Source organism: Schistocerca cancellata, chromosome 3, assembly GCF_023864275.1.
Source record: "Schistocerca cancellata isolate TAMUIC-IGC-003103 chromosome 3, iqSchCanc2.1, whole genome shotgun sequence".
NCBI lineage: Eukaryota > Metazoa > Arthropoda > Insecta > Orthoptera > Acrididae > Schistocerca > Schistocerca cancellata.
In genome coordinates, this window is record NC_064628.1 from 560,051,972 (window position 1) to 560,069,048 (window position 17,077).

The 17,077-nt window shown below is 42.7% G+C and overlaps 1 protein-coding gene across 1 annotated transcript in view; it reads left to right on the plus strand.

Annotated features, from left to right (window-relative positions):
* Positions 1 to 17,077, plus strand: part of LOC126175408 (aspartate aminotransferase, cytoplasmic-like) — a 67,331-nt gene that overhangs the window by 13,865 nt on the left and 36,389 nt on the right. Inside the window, exon 2 of the mRNA XM_049922203.1 lies at positions 11,585 to 11,766. Coding sequence (XP_049778160.1) covers positions 11,585 to 11,766 — 182 coding nt within the window. The remainder of the gene's footprint in view (positions 1 to 11,584; positions 11,767 to 17,077) is intronic.

Consider the following 17,077-nt stretch of genomic DNA (forward strand, 5'->3'; position numbering starts at 1 on the left):
AACACAGTGGACTAACTGCATAATTTGAGTCGAATGAAAAAATGTTCAACTTCCAGAGATGTAGGAGCAAGCAGAGAAACGTGCAACAAGAATGTATCTAAGAAACTCTCTACCGTGTACAGTAAGAGACAGAAAAGAGTTGTCGCGTCCGATGTTAGTATTGCTGCAAGAGGTAACAGCCTGTCGTTCTTCATTTCGGCCATCGGGTCTAAACTGGCTTCCGCGACGTTTTGGAGCGGCGCGGGGTTCGGTGTCCCTGACGTTGCGTTTCTCCATGAGCGGCGTTGCGTAACGATGTCGTGCGTGGTGTGAGTAAACAGGAGGGCGCGGCCCCTGTGCCGTGGCCGCCGGCCAATGGCGTTGCTGCCCTGCCGTGACGTCATGTGGCGTGGTTCAGCCACTCAATGGTCGCGGTCTGCTGCTGCCGCTCACCGGCTCCCAGCGTTGCGCAACTTGTTTTGTCGTTTACCGACAGCGACGAGGCTCAGCCACTTAGAAAAGCGCGTGAAGTTACGCAGTTCTTGTTCGCTGTGATAACAATTGTCCAGGAGCGGAAATATTGCGCATGTTTCCGTGAGAGAATCGGGCATATCTATGGTCGCGTGTTCTTGTCTCAGTCGACTTCTTGAAGTAAGAGGGCCTATCGCAGCGCCCCTGGCGTTTTATTCTTGGACTGAATCTCGTCTGCAACGAGTGGTTCTTTTCGTTACATGTCTGCGTCAACATTGCATGTGTCGTGAGAGCAGGCTCTGTGCAATTTGGCACTTGAACGGCGAAAATTAATTTATGAGGGACCATCCTTTTTACGAGAAAATCTCAATATAGTAAAAGAATGATAATAGAACAAGCAACGACAACAGAGTGTATTAATGACCAAAGCAAAATTCGTAGTGGATGTTCTTGACAAAGGTCGTATGGTAAATTCTCTACACATGTATCGGCCAAACAAAACATCTATATTTATCTGACCAAGAAGAATGTATTCTTACAAACATATCAAACGATATTTAGATGGCTGTAAACAGTGGCTTTTCACTTTATCTTTTGTTCAAAAATGGTTCAAATGGCTCTGAGCAGTATGGGACTTAACATCTGAGGTCATCGGTCCCCTAGAACTTAGAACTACTTAAACCTAACTAACCTAAGGACATCACACACATCCATGCCCGAGGCAGGATTCGAACTTGCGACCGTAGCGGTCGCGCGGTTCCAGAAGACTGAAGCACCTAGATCCGCTCGGCCCCAACGGCCGGCCTTTATCTTTTGTATCTGGATTTCTTTCTAAGTGCCAAAAACAACGAAAATTATTTTTCTCGTTAGATTTGACTTTTTCGCTGTTGAAACAATTTTGATTAAAATGACGTTCATCTATGTTCTTATTCATTCACCGTGCAGGCTTTTTTGTCAGGGCATTTCAAAACATAAATATCTTTCTGTTTTCCGGTATTTCGTCTGTTTTGTGGACGAGAGTAGGAAGAACACCAGGCCCTTTTGCAACCTCTGTAATGCGACACGGAAGCAAAGTAAACAACAAAAAGAAGGTTAAGAACGTACCTATACATAGAATCAGTTACTGTAATAAGAGCGAAATCGGTGAAAGTAGGTGAACCTCGATGTTAGGAGTCCGCTGTTTCTGCGCATGCGCAGCCTGCAGCATTCTCAAGAGCTCCACGCACAGCACAGGCAATTGATCAATGACGTTAGTCTCCACCACGCGACGTATTTGGCGGCTTATTTACATGCTGGCACCCGACGTGTATCCGTAACGAGTCGTCGATTTCGTCCAAAAAGTCGCTTGTGTAAAACGGGCTTACGGCGCTCAACTGCGCATTCATTAGCGTCACTGGGTGAACACTATACGAATGGTGACTTCGTTAAGTGAACATCGAAACAGCACGTCAAAGTAGGCAACATTTACAGCTGAACGCATTAGAAATCCCACGACAATTAATTAATAAACTGTCCTAAGAACAAGCATTCTAAAAATAGTTTGTAACGATTAGAGTGAAACATATATTACATGGTGTACTGAAAAACGCGCCCAGTGAAAAACGCACCCAGTGAGATTCGCGCCGAGAAAGGGTCGAGATCGGGTCCGCCAATCCCCTTGCCCAGCAGACAAAAGAGTTGAGGGACGCTACCTGGAGGTTTCCGAGCTGGAGTTTTCAGCCGTCAGAGAGAGAGAGAGAGAGAGAGAGAGAGAGAGTTAAGTTTCTACCACACACCACTTTAAACTGCAGTAAATACAAGAGATTACATTCTTTTGCTTCACTTGCAGTACCATTCATCATTATCACTATCATTTTCATTATAACAACTACACTTCTTGAATACTCAGAAATATCAAGTGACTCTATATTTGGCGATTAGTAATGTCACTTAATTTTAACTCTTAACTTATAAAAACTAGCGAGGAATTGGGGTGGTGACTCTTGAATGCGAAGTATAATTGTAAAGGGTTGACTCTGAAAAGGGTTCGCTTTTGTTTTGGTGTATTGTAAAACACATATACTGTATTTTAAAAATAATCTGATTTCCATCACACTTTATCCAGGCTTTGGACTGACTAAAGAGAAAAAGTCATTTAGGCGTGTTTAAAATCAGCTTATAAGCATCGTCAAGATTTTTAAAAATTTTTTTATATAAATTGCTATTTACATTTGAACATTATTGTATCTATACACATCTTCTGATAAATTCAGTCAAGTTTCTGTAGGTAGGATATGGCTTTCAAGCAAACCTTGATCTCACCATCCTCTTTGTATTTTTTACTATTTTTCCCAACCTTTCATCACGTTTCATGTAGACTGTTTTTCTCCATTTACCTTCCATACTCAGTTCTGCCCTCATTAAGGCGCACGCTGAATTTTCTGCTTCTCTTTTCAAACACCTAATAACGTTATTAATTTTCGGATTTGGTGTAGCAAGCATGTTATTAATTTTGTGGTGCCAACCTTCTACAGCGTTGGTTGTTCGGTGGTGCCGTTTGTGGCAACTCCAAAGGTTGATAGGGCTTTCTTCATTTTCCAGCCATCTATCTACGAAGTAGTCAAAAAATTCAGAAAGTTTGGGGATATCCGATGCATGTGAATGTATCTCCAGCCAACCATAACATACAACTTCAGGCCGTAGAAACGCCATCGCAGCACACATGCGAACATGTTGTCTCACTTCTTCGTTTTCTTTGTAATCACGAATAAGTCCTAGCTCTTGAATTTTTCTCCAGAGACATTTTTTCATATGGAAATAACATCATTGCACTTCAGCTGTCGGAAATACAACTTTAATTGCTGAAATCGCAGCTGATTCGAAGTCTATGGCCACGTTTGCAGGTCTCCATTCTGGAATTTTTGCATCAAATTTCGGAAAAGACGGACGTACGTCTCTTTTCTTTGGCAGTAGTGCAAAGGTAACTGGATAGATGTTTGTCTCATTATTTGTACTCCCAAAGTCGGCGTGAATGATGTATATTTGCGAAAACTGTCTGCTGTAGCACTTGAAAGTACCATCCATAAAAAAGTCTTGTTTACTCCTTAGAGCCTCTCTTCCTGCCCTTCCGCTAAAAACTATTATCCTCTCTCCTAGTTTGTCGTCGCTTAACAGAAAATTGCTGCCATCGTTCATAGCTAGTAAATCTGCCTTTAGGTCAATTTCTTCTCTTGTCGGTGGATCTCTCTCTCATCTCCCTGTGATTTTGCCCGCTGGTAGTACAAAGCTCTCTTCGTTGTTTGCTGCTCTGGCATTTAAGTGACAAAATCATAGCCTAGATTATGCAGGCAACCCAGCTCCTCTGAATATATTTTTGAAATAGACGTCTCTTGTCCTTTTCTTTGCGTGGTTCAAAGTCTTCCTTACTTCCAACCGAGCAACATCCGGAGGTCCACATTGATGCTCGAATGAAAAAAGCACCGTCGAATCCTTCGTTTTCAGCATTCCTCGGCAGTGGTTTGCTCTCTGTCTCGAACAGCGCCACGTTACTGTTCCATCTTCTTTAGTTCTCTTCACTATGTAAGAATAACCTTCGTAGTGGCAACATGGCTTACCGTGATTAGTGGTTGAAAATTCCATATCTGAACTACTGTGTCAAGAATACACGAATCGCGCGTTGTGAACTCTTCCGACGGTGTCCGGATAGTTGCCACGCCGGACATTTGCCACGCTGGACATTTGCCACGAATTTACCTGCTCCGAGGGGTTGGGTCCCTTGTCTCCCCTCCTCCTCCTCCTCCTCCTCCTCCTCATCCGCCCGCCCAGTTTGCTTTCGAAGTTCCTAACGTGACAACCATTATGGAAGTTATTAGAACGAACAAGGGCAGGCCTCCTGCTCATTACAAACGTTACGCGTATCTGAAACAGAGGGAATCTAAAGAAGGTGTTGTCACATGGATGTGCAAACGCCGAAAAGCGGATCATTGCAAGGGAAAGCTGCTTTCGAGGAACGGAGAAGTATTGAACGTTTTAGAACATCTCTGTGGACCACCTGACGATGCGGCTCTGAAAGTGAGAAAGCAAGTGGAAAGGGCGAAGAGAAAGTCTCGAGAAGAAACTACACAGTTATCGGTGATATACGCGGACGAAACGCCAAGTCTACATAATAAAGTTTATGACTTTATTACAGTGATGCCTAATTCAGAATCTATGAAGAGAACCGTGCGTCGTCGATGGAGTCAAGCGCGGGGGAACCAACAAGAGGCTAATAACTCTTATGAAATTGATCTTCATGAAGAGCTATTAAAAATGGGAGATGGCAGTAGCTTTCTTCTGGAAAACGATAGATAAGAGGAGTGAATAATGATTTTCAGTGGAAGCAAAGGAAAAGAAAGTTTAAAAACATGTTCCCATTTTTTAATGGATGGAACATTTAAGAGCTGATGCAAGCAGTTTACACAAATCAACACCATACACGTAGAATTAGGAGGCCCGATTAAAGAAACAAACATTCTTCCTATTGTATTTGCAGAGCTCCCTAATAAGAAGAAAGATACACATGTTCGTCTGTTTCGTCTGATAAAACAGGCAGTCCCTGAGTGGTGTCCTAAACAAGTAAAGGTCGACTTTGAGGCAACTGCGATATCGGCCATTCGTCAAGTTTTTCCCACAATTGAAATAAATGTATTCTCCGTTTCTCGAAAGCAGCTTTCCCTTGCAATGATCCGCTTTTCGGCGTAAGCACATCCATGTAACACCACCTTCTTTAGATTCCCTCTGTTTAAGCCAGAGGGGCACAAAGGCTGTGTTTGTGTATCAGACAGTCGGTGGCTGTGCCTAGTACCGTGGCGGGGGGGGGGGGGGGGGGGGGCAGGGGGGCAGGTCCCTGTGTCCGAGGAGCAGGTAGTTTAGGGTGATTAGGACGGCCCGGGCGCGGGTAAGCCCGACACAAAGGGTAGCAGGTATTCGGCGCGAGTCTCACATATTTCTGGTTGGGCGCGAATCTCACTGGGCGCGATTTTCATAGAGTCATATTACATCAGGTGTCACCCTGAGCACTAATTAATAATATTACATTCAGAAGTGTTACAAGCACATGCAAATTTTAAGATACGTCAAATCGTGACAAGTTCCACGTAGAAATATGAAAACTTATCTACAGGGTGGAGAAAAAGGACCCGATAAGAGGCCACAGAGTAGATTAGGAGAGTCGACTCGAGCAATCTTTTTCCAGTAACCACAAGACGGAAGTGCACCCTTCCGGCTAAACGGACATAAAACAACAGTCGATAATAAAGTTACTTGCTTCAGCTAATAACTATTACGCTAAACAGCTCAGCTGTTAATAATATCAGGCGAAGACACTGGGTTCAGTTGAGCAGACCTGGGAACACTGAATTCTAATCCTTGGGTGGTTATGTTGGACACGAAATTTCTGTGTTAACTAGGTAAAGATCGACTATTAAATCAACTACGCTAAAAGTACTGTAATACTATCATCAAAATATAACACAGCAGCAAAACCACACTGATACTCCCACCCGTACACCTTAGATCACGAATGGTACCCGGGAAGAATGATTGCTGGTGAGCCTTCGTGTGAGAACGAATGTCTGTGATTTTATCTTCACGGTCTTCTCGGGAGCTGTATGCGGGAGGAGGCAGTATACTGGCTGACTCTTCAAGGAATGTACGCTCCCGAAATTTTGATAGGAAATCTCATCGTAATGTACAATGCCTCTCTTTTACTGTACATAACGGTAGCTGAAAAAGCATTTCTGTCATGCTTTTGTGTTTACTAAATGAATGCTTCAAAAAACGCGCTGCTCCTCTTTGGATCTTCTTTATTTCCTGTATCAGTCTTGCTTGGTTGGGGTCCCAGACTGAGAAACAATACTCAAGGATCGGTCTAACGAGGATTTTGCAAGTCCCTCCTCCATGCGTGATATACACTCCCTAAGGTTTCTCCCAAGGAATGCCTGCCATCTGCCTTCCCTATGATTACTTTTATATGATCGTTGCACTTTCAGTCGCTTCACACGCTTGCTCTCAGATATTTAATGAATGTGACCGTTTTCAACGATCCTTCGGAAACGATATAACTTAAAAAATACAAAATAATGAAATGGCATTGTCTGGAACAAAGATGTAGCTTTGTCCTTTATTTTATGGTCTCGGTTTTTGCAATAAATAATTAATAAATTTAAAAAATAGCGTACTACTCCATGCGGAAATGCCCGAAGAGTGATTTCAGAAAGATATCTTTATTGGTGTGCCTGCAGTCCATTCCGTCAGCTTGACGCACGCGGTATTTGTGACTGCGCAGACCTGTAATTGGCTATTGCTTACGGCGAGCCCCAATTGAAGCTGTTTTGTTGAGTGGTGGACTGCGCAGACCTGTAATTGGCTATTGCTTACGGCGAGCCCCAATTGAAGCTGTTTTGTTGAGTGGTGGACTGCGCAGTAAGATCTGTGCCTAGGCGCCTGATGTAGACGAGCCGGAATGAGCGCAGGTCAACAAGTGTCTCTCAATGACGTGAGGTCACCGCTAGCTTGTGGGCCTGTTTGCTTCGTCAAAAACATGCGCCCTCGCACTCTATGTGACGCTTGTTTCGCTCGCACAGATCTCGCTCCTTAACGAATCGTTTGCGTCAGTATTTATACGCCTGTACATGTACGCAGCCAGCAACGCTTTGGTGCTGATAGTATAGCAAGTGTACCAGGGAGAAGACACCCTCTAGCTGTCTAGCAGCAACAGCAAGTAGTCTGTAAAACTTAAGAACGAGGTAGATAAAGTAACATAATACGCTCTAAGACAAAAAAGGACACACCACGAAGGAGTTGTGCAAATTTGTCACAAATTGATAGCCATTAGAAGATCGACGGAAAATGCAAAACTGTAAACTTTGGCTGCCTATGGATGAATGTTTGATGCGCAGCTGGCAAGAGTAGTAAACAGGGGAGATATCGACACGAGGGCATAAAATCTTTGACAATTTCATTCCGTGTTCTCAGTAGGACAATAACTATGCCTCGCACATAGGCGCTTGAAAAATATACTCAGATGCCAGTATTTGAGACGGGACGCGTAGTTGGGCTCACAGAAGCCGGTCTGAGTAATCGGTGGACCGCTCTACATTTTAATAGGAGAGATGCCACTATTAGTTGGCAAGACTGGATGAACCACGGCCGAACACAACGCCGAGGGCCGAACGCGGTGTCAAGAAGGAAGCGGTCGACTTAGGGAGACGACGGAACGTGTGGGACGGAGCAATCGTCAGAAAGATACTCAGAGACCCGAAGTCATCATTGTCATCGATCCGACGTGCAACTGGTCCGTCAGTTACTACAAGGGCCATTACAACGAAGCTCACAGAAAGGGGGCTGAGATCACGGCGCTCCTTGGGCCGACTACCAATGACCTCTGTACACTAAATAGTTCGTCTGCAATGGTGCCGGACAAATTCGGCCTGGGATCTCACTGACCGAAGTAGAACTGTGTTCAATGATGAGTTCCGCTTTGGACTAAGCCCCAATGACAAGGGATGACCCAGAGAGCGGAGGGATACCAACCTCAATGTCGCCCGCCATATTGTCAGACAGTCAGAAGTGATGGTCTCGGGTGCCATTTCATTTCGTATCAGGACCGCTTTGGTTTTCATCCACGGCACCTTACAGCACAGCGGTACGTCGACGACATTCTACACCCCATTTTCTTGCACTTCATTGCAAGCCATCCTGGACTTACCTTTCAACAAGACAATACCCGCTCGCACACGGCGAGAGTATCTACTGTTTGTCCTCATGCCTGCCAAGCTCTAGAATGACCAACAAGTTCGCCGGATCTCTGCCCAGTTGAGAACGTTTGGAGCTTTGTTGGCTGGAGCACTGTGGAGAGGGCCTTCTAACCAGTTCCGGATTTTGACGATCTCAAGTGCCAATTGGACAGAATTTACCACGATGTACCTCAGCAGGACATCCAACAACTTTATCAGTCAGTGCCAAGCCGAAGAACTCCTTGTATAATGTCCAGAGGTGGACCAACGTGTTACTGATTTCCTCGATTTGTAAAGTCTTTTCTCTTGAATAAATCATCCAATTTTTCCGTAAATGGACTAATGTGTCAGTCTCTACATGTTCATCACCTCTACTGATTTCCGTGTCATTCGCTTAATTCTTTCGTAGCGTGTCTTCTTTTCTTTTTTAGATACTACTTAAATAACGTTATTGCGCACGGAAATGAAATAATATTGTCAGAATAAAGCGATTGATTTGGAAATTCTCTCTACATTCCGTTAGACAATGAGATGAAAAGCATTCTGATCCATTTACATCTATACTCTGCAAGCCGCTGTGAATTATATGGCGGAGAATACTTCCACACCATTTGAGAATGGAGCTCGGAAGTTTTTATTGCTTAAACAGCTTTGCGTGTTGGAATTAATATCGGCTTCACTGAATCTACGGGAGCGATTCGTAGCGGGTTGTAGTATATCCATGGGTCCCTCACTTAATAATGGTTTTCAAAACTTTGCAGGTAGGCCTTCACGGGTTAGTTGGCGCCTTTCTTCGCTCGTCTGCCAGTTCGGATCTTTCAGCATCTTCGCGACGCTCTACCGGTGGTCAGGCGATCCTACAACGATACGTCCTGCCGTTCACTGTATAAGGTCAAAATCCACTGTTAGTACTACTTGATGTGGATCGCACACTCTTAAGCAGTATTATAGTATGGATCGATGAGTGTTTCGTTAGCAATCTCCTCGGTACTTTCTCGGTATTCTACTACTGAACCAAAGTCAACCACCTGCTTTGTCTGCGACTAAGCCTCTGTGGTCATTCCATTTTATTTCCCTACTTGACTCCTATGGTTCCAATTTTGACTCCTTCATATTGTAGTCATAAGGTGTTACTGTACGTTTTCGCCTCTTCTACGCAATTTTACATTTCTGAAAATTTAACACAAGTTGCCAGTATGTGCACCGCTTCGAAATCAAATCTTACAAATTATTTCTTTAATTTTTTCAGATAGTGCTTCATTATAGACAACTACATAATTTGCAAAAAGTCTCAGGTTACTGTCGATACTGTCTGCCAGATAATTAACATATAACACAAAGAGCAACCGTCTACGAATGAAAGCTTCGCCTCCGTTTGGTTAAACGGAATGACAGCAATTTATTGTTCCGTGCTTAAATCCGGGTCATATGTCATTTCCTCCTGAGTTTCGGGTGATGCGGGCTTGGGGTACGGAAAGGAATGCACTTGTGTCTTGAAAGCCAAGTTTTTTGTAGTTTCCTCAGTAGTAAGTTAGGTGATATCAGGTTTTTATAAGATCGCCTAGAGGGAGGATACTATGGGTTTTGAGTTGAGATTTGGGTTGGCCGCTAATTGATCTCTTTATTTAAAAATAGAGTTTTAAATATAAATATGATGATAAAATCTTAAATTTTCTCGTTCTGAAAAAAGGCAATGTTTAGGATTTGAAATCTGGCTTGCAACACTCCTTTCTATATGAGTGATAGAATGTTAAGGGTCACAAAAAATTATGAAATGTGGAGTTCATCTGATAAGGCGTTAATTTATTTGACAAGCGAGCAGAATTTAAAAAGCATAACATTCGCCCCAGGGGGAGCCGTAGTGGAGATGAGGTCGCGTCCTTTGCTTATGCAAGACCTGCGCGCGCGTTTGACTCGTTCCGACACAACTGGTTCACCTCTTGTTGTGCAACCCGTACGCAATAGGTTGTCGTGCAGTTGTCGCCCTGTTGTTAGGTGTTCTAGTGAACATACCTGTTACGGCGTTCATTGTCGCTACCTGTACGGTTGGTCGTTTCCGATAGTAACAAGTGTGATATTTTTAAGACTTGCAAGATTAAGTGTTTTGTACTTCTGTGGATAAATAAAGACGGGGTACAAAACTAATCATACGAATATTCTAGTCGGTTAATAATTATGTAAACATTCCGTGATGTTCAGGAACTGCAGCTGGTCGTCGTCCACAATCACAAGCGATATTTCATCCGAGCGTGTGCAAGTCATCTTCATGTGAGTCGCTTGATGCTGACACCGACTATGTTCGTTTGGTTTTTGTCACTTCAGTTCCCCATTAGTGTGCGGGATGGCAGCAGATAAAACCGATGAAGATCTGCTGAAATCCATCGGAATGTGTGACACAAGGCTTTACTTCATCTTAAATACAGGAAACTACGAAACAGACATCAATATCACATCAAAAGTTTTTAAAAATTAATGATTTTACTCTAAACAGAGAATCTGTTATAATGATTATGTGACAAGTTCAGTTTGTGTACTAGACTAGGATTCTATTCTAGATCCTTGCCTTTTGCAGGCAGTGTGCTAATAACTATGCTGTCCCAGTACACCTGAGGATCTGAAACCTACAGCTGTATTTAAAGTTCTCACTTTATCTGCTGTCGATTTCAGTGCTACAATCCACCATCTTCAGGCCACTCTATAACTGTTTAGTCACCATAATATACGAATACTTCAATAGAAGCCATAATCAATTCGATGCCTGCAATTATGAATTCCTCCTTTCTTGCTTATGGAACTGAAAGCCCAATTATATCAACAAGCATTATGTTTATGATGGCAGTTATCTAATTAAGTGTCCAATTCATCATGGAGGGGCCTAAATATGGTGCATTTCAGGGCGAAAATAGTTAGCAAAAAAGCAAGATCTTTAAATACAGGGTAAATTCATGTTCAACGGATCACTTTGCACGATAAGTCGTAATGTTATGGATCGAGTCATTTTACATTCCCGTTCTGTAAACATGGTTACATACTGAATAAATACTGAGTTAGTGGAGGATTCATTCATACTAAAACAATAGTGGCAGCTGGTGTACCCCATCCTATCTGTAGACGGATGTGCGAAGAACAACTTCAACATGTCCATGAATGAATCTATCTGATGCACAGATTTGCTTAGACAACTTTGTTTCACTTGAAACAGGGAAACAACATTTCTGGAACTTATTGTACAAATTACCCTCACAGCCTTTAAAAGTGTGTAATCATACAACACTCTGCTGAGGCGGTAACGCTAACTTGTGATATTTCTACTTTACTGTGGCAGAGCAAGGCACTGGCACTGTTAGCATTAGTTAAGCTGTGTTCTCTCATATTTGCAGCGTACCGGACAGAGGAGGGCCGGCCGTGGGTGATGCCATGGGTGCACACAGTGAGGCAGCAGCTGGCTCACGACCCGACTCTCAACCACGAGTACCTCCCCTTCTTGGGCTGCGAGCGCTTCACCAGGTGTGCCAATGAGCTGCTACTGGGTGACAACAGCCCAGCCATACACCAGGGCAAGGTGCGTATGCATGCAGGCTCTACTAGTGTGACAGTGTAGGTTTTCTTGGGGTAGTAAGTCTTGAAAGTCTCCTCGGGTTCGCTGCCGGATCCTAAAATTAACATGATTCAGTATTTCGACAATCCGTCGACGCTGCTGTTGACTCCCGCTGAAAGCTTATGCCAAGGTTAAAAATCGTTGTCCTGTATAGTCGTCCGCACTGTACGTGTTGCATGCGCCGCCCATCACAGTTGCCACACTCAAAGACTGGGCAGCTGGCGCCGACCTTAGTAGAACACTGTAACAGGACTTCAGCTTTCCAATTAAGGTGCTTTAGGAGATATGTACATAATACATTTCCGTCTGGCCTCATGGACGTGACGCTCTCAACAGGTTTTGGACCACTTCAGCTGTCTTCGTCCTACTATTAAATTAACCGTGGAGACTGAAAATGATGGGAAGCTTCTATTTTTGGATGTTTTGGTTTATAAAAAACAATATGATACTCTGGGACACAGTGTCTAAAGAAAGCCGACACACACCAATCGGTATGTGCATGCTAATGTTGCCCTCCACCATACCAACGCAATGGTGTCCTTAGGACTCTCGTATGCAGAGCATTATGCCATTTCCAAAGCGGACCATTTTATCCAAGAACTTGTACATTTGATGGCTGTTTTTAAGGAAAGTGGATACTCTGATAAGCAGATACGTCAGCGTATGGAGCTTGGACCACCTAGAGAAGTGTACGAAGAGGAGCATGGATCTGTGGCCTTTATCCCTCACGCTGGGGGTATATCGTTTAAAACTGGAAGAATTTAAAAAAGTTTTAACACCAAGTGTGTGTTCCGTCTACCTTCCAACATTAGGGGTCTGTGATAAATGATTTCTGGCGAGATTTTCCTCTTAGCAGGACCTGGGATATTTTACTATCCCGCACCAAAACAGAACGTTATTCGGTGCGGCGAGCTAGGGTGTTTGAAAATAGTCTCTCAGTGCAATATATCGTTCCCGTCGGTGTTCGGCTAAGGGAGGCACTGCAGTTCCAGTCTTTGAGGGTAGCAAAGACCGATGACCTCAGCAGTTTGGTCCCTTAGGAATTCACACATGCAGCAACTGTGATGGGTGGCCCATACAGGGCGAGGATTTGCAACCTTGGTAGGAGTTTTCCGCTGGAGACAGCAGCAACACCGTGCTCCTGAAGATGGTAGACAGATGAATCGCCGAAGCAGTGAATCATGTAGATTTTAGGATCCGGAAGAAAACCCGAGGAGACTTTCAGGATCTACTAGTGATTGCCACACTACTGCTTTTATAACCATACAGCTTTTTTTTCTTGTTCATTGTTAATAACACTTCAACCAAAGCCCACTGACATAAATAAAAATGTTCTTGTAAAACAAGTACAGTGTCGAAACCGAACAAACAAAACAATTCCCTAGTTCTATATATCAACTGCACGGTGTACTTCTTCTGAAGACATCAGTGCTTATTAGTCGCGTAAGGGAAGAGAGCATTTGGTAGAAAGTTCTATCTATAAAAACATATTTTGATGATCACTTTTATTATTACAAGTCGTTGGATGATAAAGGATGGATGCTGTCCAATAGATAAATTAACTTGTAGACAGTGCCTCATGATGAAAGTGGGTAAATGTGACATCTTCAAAGTCCTGGGACGTCATGCAAATTGCCCTGAGACTACTCTGCTTCAACTTCCATTCATAAACACCAATAGCCACTACTTAGACAAACTTCTCAAAGTCCCTACCATATTCTCCATACAGTTCCTCTTTACTGCCTTTTCTCATAATGTACAACAGTGTGCTCAAGCAAAAAACAGGTATGGCCGAGCCTCCTGTCACTAAAACGACTGTGAACTGGCCAAGGTGACTGTGTCAGTCTGATAATGGAAGACGATGCTACCTACTGCCATTGTTCATCTGCGGCATTGACAAATTTAACGCCATGAGCATGTAGCAATTTAAACTTCTATTGGTCCCAAACTGAACTCTGGCAATGACTTCAGATGATTGAATATAACCAGCTGCTTTTGCTGCTCCACAAAGTTTGCCTGAAAGGATTTTAATATGAACCTCTGAAACCCAATTTCTTACGGTACTTCATATCTAGGGATTACAAACAACATAAATTTGGATGTGCAAACAGATTAGTGGATTTGGGAGAGGAGTTATATCACCTTAAACAGGATATACTATGTTTATCTGAAATGTGTCAACAAAGTGAAATCATTGAAGGTAAAATCTTTTAGGTTGCCAAGCTATATCATCTTTCTTCTACCTGATCGACCTTTCGACCCATCTGCGGGGTCCACTTGAGGATATTGCGGTGTATACGGTCAGCTGAACACTGTCATAGTGTTTCTTTCTCTTTTAAAAGATGTTTACCAGTGCTTATGCTGAAGAAGTGGGGTTACTGGATACAATTCGAGCGGCTACAATTGAGCCATCGTCACTGGATAGGAAAGGAGTTTTCCCGCGCTATGCTGAAGAAGAGTTACTGTATAAAGTTCCTCCGACGGCTAATGGTGGGCTATCGTCATTGAGTAGAAGCGAAATGGGCAGAGCTGGACGTTGTCTGTACTGCTCTCGCACAGCGGCTGTGTGTTCACTTCCCTAATGGCGGGAAGCTACGATGCCGGAAGCCCGTAACCGTCTTCTATATCGAAGTTACATTCGCTCTATGAAATCACAATCACTTCTCGGACTTTTCTTCCAAAAATGTTAGTTTGCTTTACCAGTACACGTATGTTGTTGAAATCAATGTCACGGTCGCAGTTGTGGTGTTCCGCTACTGCATATTTCACAATTTTCTTTAATCGTTTGTGGCATTTTTGTCCTTCAACGCATTCTTTTATAGTCCCATCCGTTTCCCCTATGTACACGCTGGCACAGCTGCACGTCATTTCATAGATTCAAGCAGAGTGGAGATAATCAGGGGCGTCCATTTTGCGCATTTTGCGACGACAAAGGTCTCGTATTTTATTCCGACTGGCAAAAATGTTTTGTGTATCTTATTTCGCAGAATTCTGCGGATGCGCTCAGTAACTATAGGAAACAGAACGAAAAGACGAGCCCTCGTCCTTCCTATTACCTTAGTTAATATTTCGTTCGAAAGCCCTGTCTATGGACGAACCATCATAGCCGTTGGCCTTCATGTCTTCTTTAAGATAACCAACTCCGATTTCAGAATGTTATTGTGACTGATACGGAAGGCACGTGAAGACTGTGTGTATTGACCGCTATTTGCTTCTGTACTGGGTGGGGGTGTGAATTCGTATCTAAATACTTAATTGTGTTAATAGCCATGCTGTGTCCTGGGGTGTTGTCAGATCATCTATATATCAACATGTCTAGGCAAGGAGACTGCTCTCACTCTCTACCTCCAAGGCGAAGTTAACATTGGATTACATCTCAGTTAAGAAATTGAGGAATCCATGAAGCTCTTCTTTTCTGCGCGGCTTTTTAATAAACGTGTCATCCACAAAGCGAAGCCAAGATGACTTTAGTGGCGCATCACTTAGCGCTTGTTGTTCAAAATGTTCCACAAAAATGTCACCTGTTATTGGCAACAAGAGTGAACCTCCAAGGCAACACAGACTGTATCATTGGGCTGACAGGATTCTGAGCATGCTTTCATACAGGAATAAAATTTGCGACTTTTGCGCATGTGAATGCGTAGTTCACTTCCTGCCGCTAATTTAATATTTTGCGGTAAGTGCGGAGACTTCTCTTTGACTTGAAGTTTTTCACAGGTGCTGCACATATCTACTGTATTTGGGGTCTACCGAATATGTAGTCAAAGTTCTTGTTGAAATAATTAACGTAAAATGCATATTTTAATTTAAGATTAGGATGTTCTTCACAAAATAATTCATGCATTTTTTAAGGTTCAGCCTTGCATCCATGTACTTTACTTCTTTTCCCCAATAATGAGATGTTTTGACAGGAAACCTGAAAATATGGTCCCGAATTTCAGTGCAGATTTCATGTGATATAACATTCGCCTTCTTATTAAATCCTCTCTTGTCTACTGGGATTTCACCTTTCGCCAGCAGCTTAGCAATCCTGACTACACGCTTTTGCGTTATACCATGTAAGCTAATGAATGCATTCCTACATACCTGCAGACGCTCCTGATGTCTAATTACGTAATATGTTGCAGAAAAATTTCCGCTACCAGTCACAATAAAAGATTATTTATTCGTCACATGAGCGATTTCGGGCTTGTGCCCATCCTCAGGTGTTTATGTATTCATTTACATGTTTATATTGCTGGAGATCACTGTATAAATACAAAAAAATATATATATATTTGCTGGTGACTAAATAGATATAAGTGGAACAATTGTAAATGGCAAGGCAGCATTTGTCAAAAATATATCTGTACTTACATAAAGATGAAGCATCAATTGTAATAGTGAAATACGCAGCTAAACTTTATACAAATGAAATATGGACGTGAAAATGATAACAAACGTGCAACTAAGTTGAAAGACTGTCACTACAGCGTACTTATAATAATGATGCGTCATCTTTATGTAAGTACAGATATATTTTCGACAAATGCTGCTTGCCACTTACAATTGTTCCACTTTTATCTATTTAGTCACCAGCAAATAATTAATTTGTATTTACACAGTGATCTTCAGAAATATAAACATGTGCATGAATGTATAAACACCTGAAGATGAGCACAAGCCAGAAACCGATCGTGGGACGAATAAATGATCTTTTATTGTGACTGGTAACGGAAATTTTTCTACACTCTATAAAGGAGCAGTCACGGAGTTCTACTGCATCCACTGTGGATAAAATTCACTTTACGTATTATGTATATGCAAAGTCACGTACCACTTTCTACTGTTCTCCGTTTGGATTAACGGCCCTAGGTCTTCGCTGTTTAATGGGATGCCATTCATTAAATCTCGGTAGGTGGATATCTTGTTCATTTTAGATTTCATAATCGTAAAATGTACTAAATATCTCCAGCTTCTCTTCTTTTTGCAATTTACTGAAGCATTGACGTTTGCACCTAACACAAACACACAAGTTACCTAGCTAAAATCGTTTCAGACAGCAATTAAGTAATCATAACTTCAGTGTCAGTAATCATTCGAATCCCTTTTATGGAAGTGATATGGTTGGACAGATAATATTTAGGTAAAAACGATAATTTCTGAGCCGGCCGGGGTTGCCGAGTGGTTCTAGGTGATACAGTCGGGAACCGCGCGACCGCTACGGTTGCAGGTTCGAATCCTGCCTCGGGCATGGATGTGTGTGATGTCCTTAGGTTAGTTAGGTTTAAGTAGT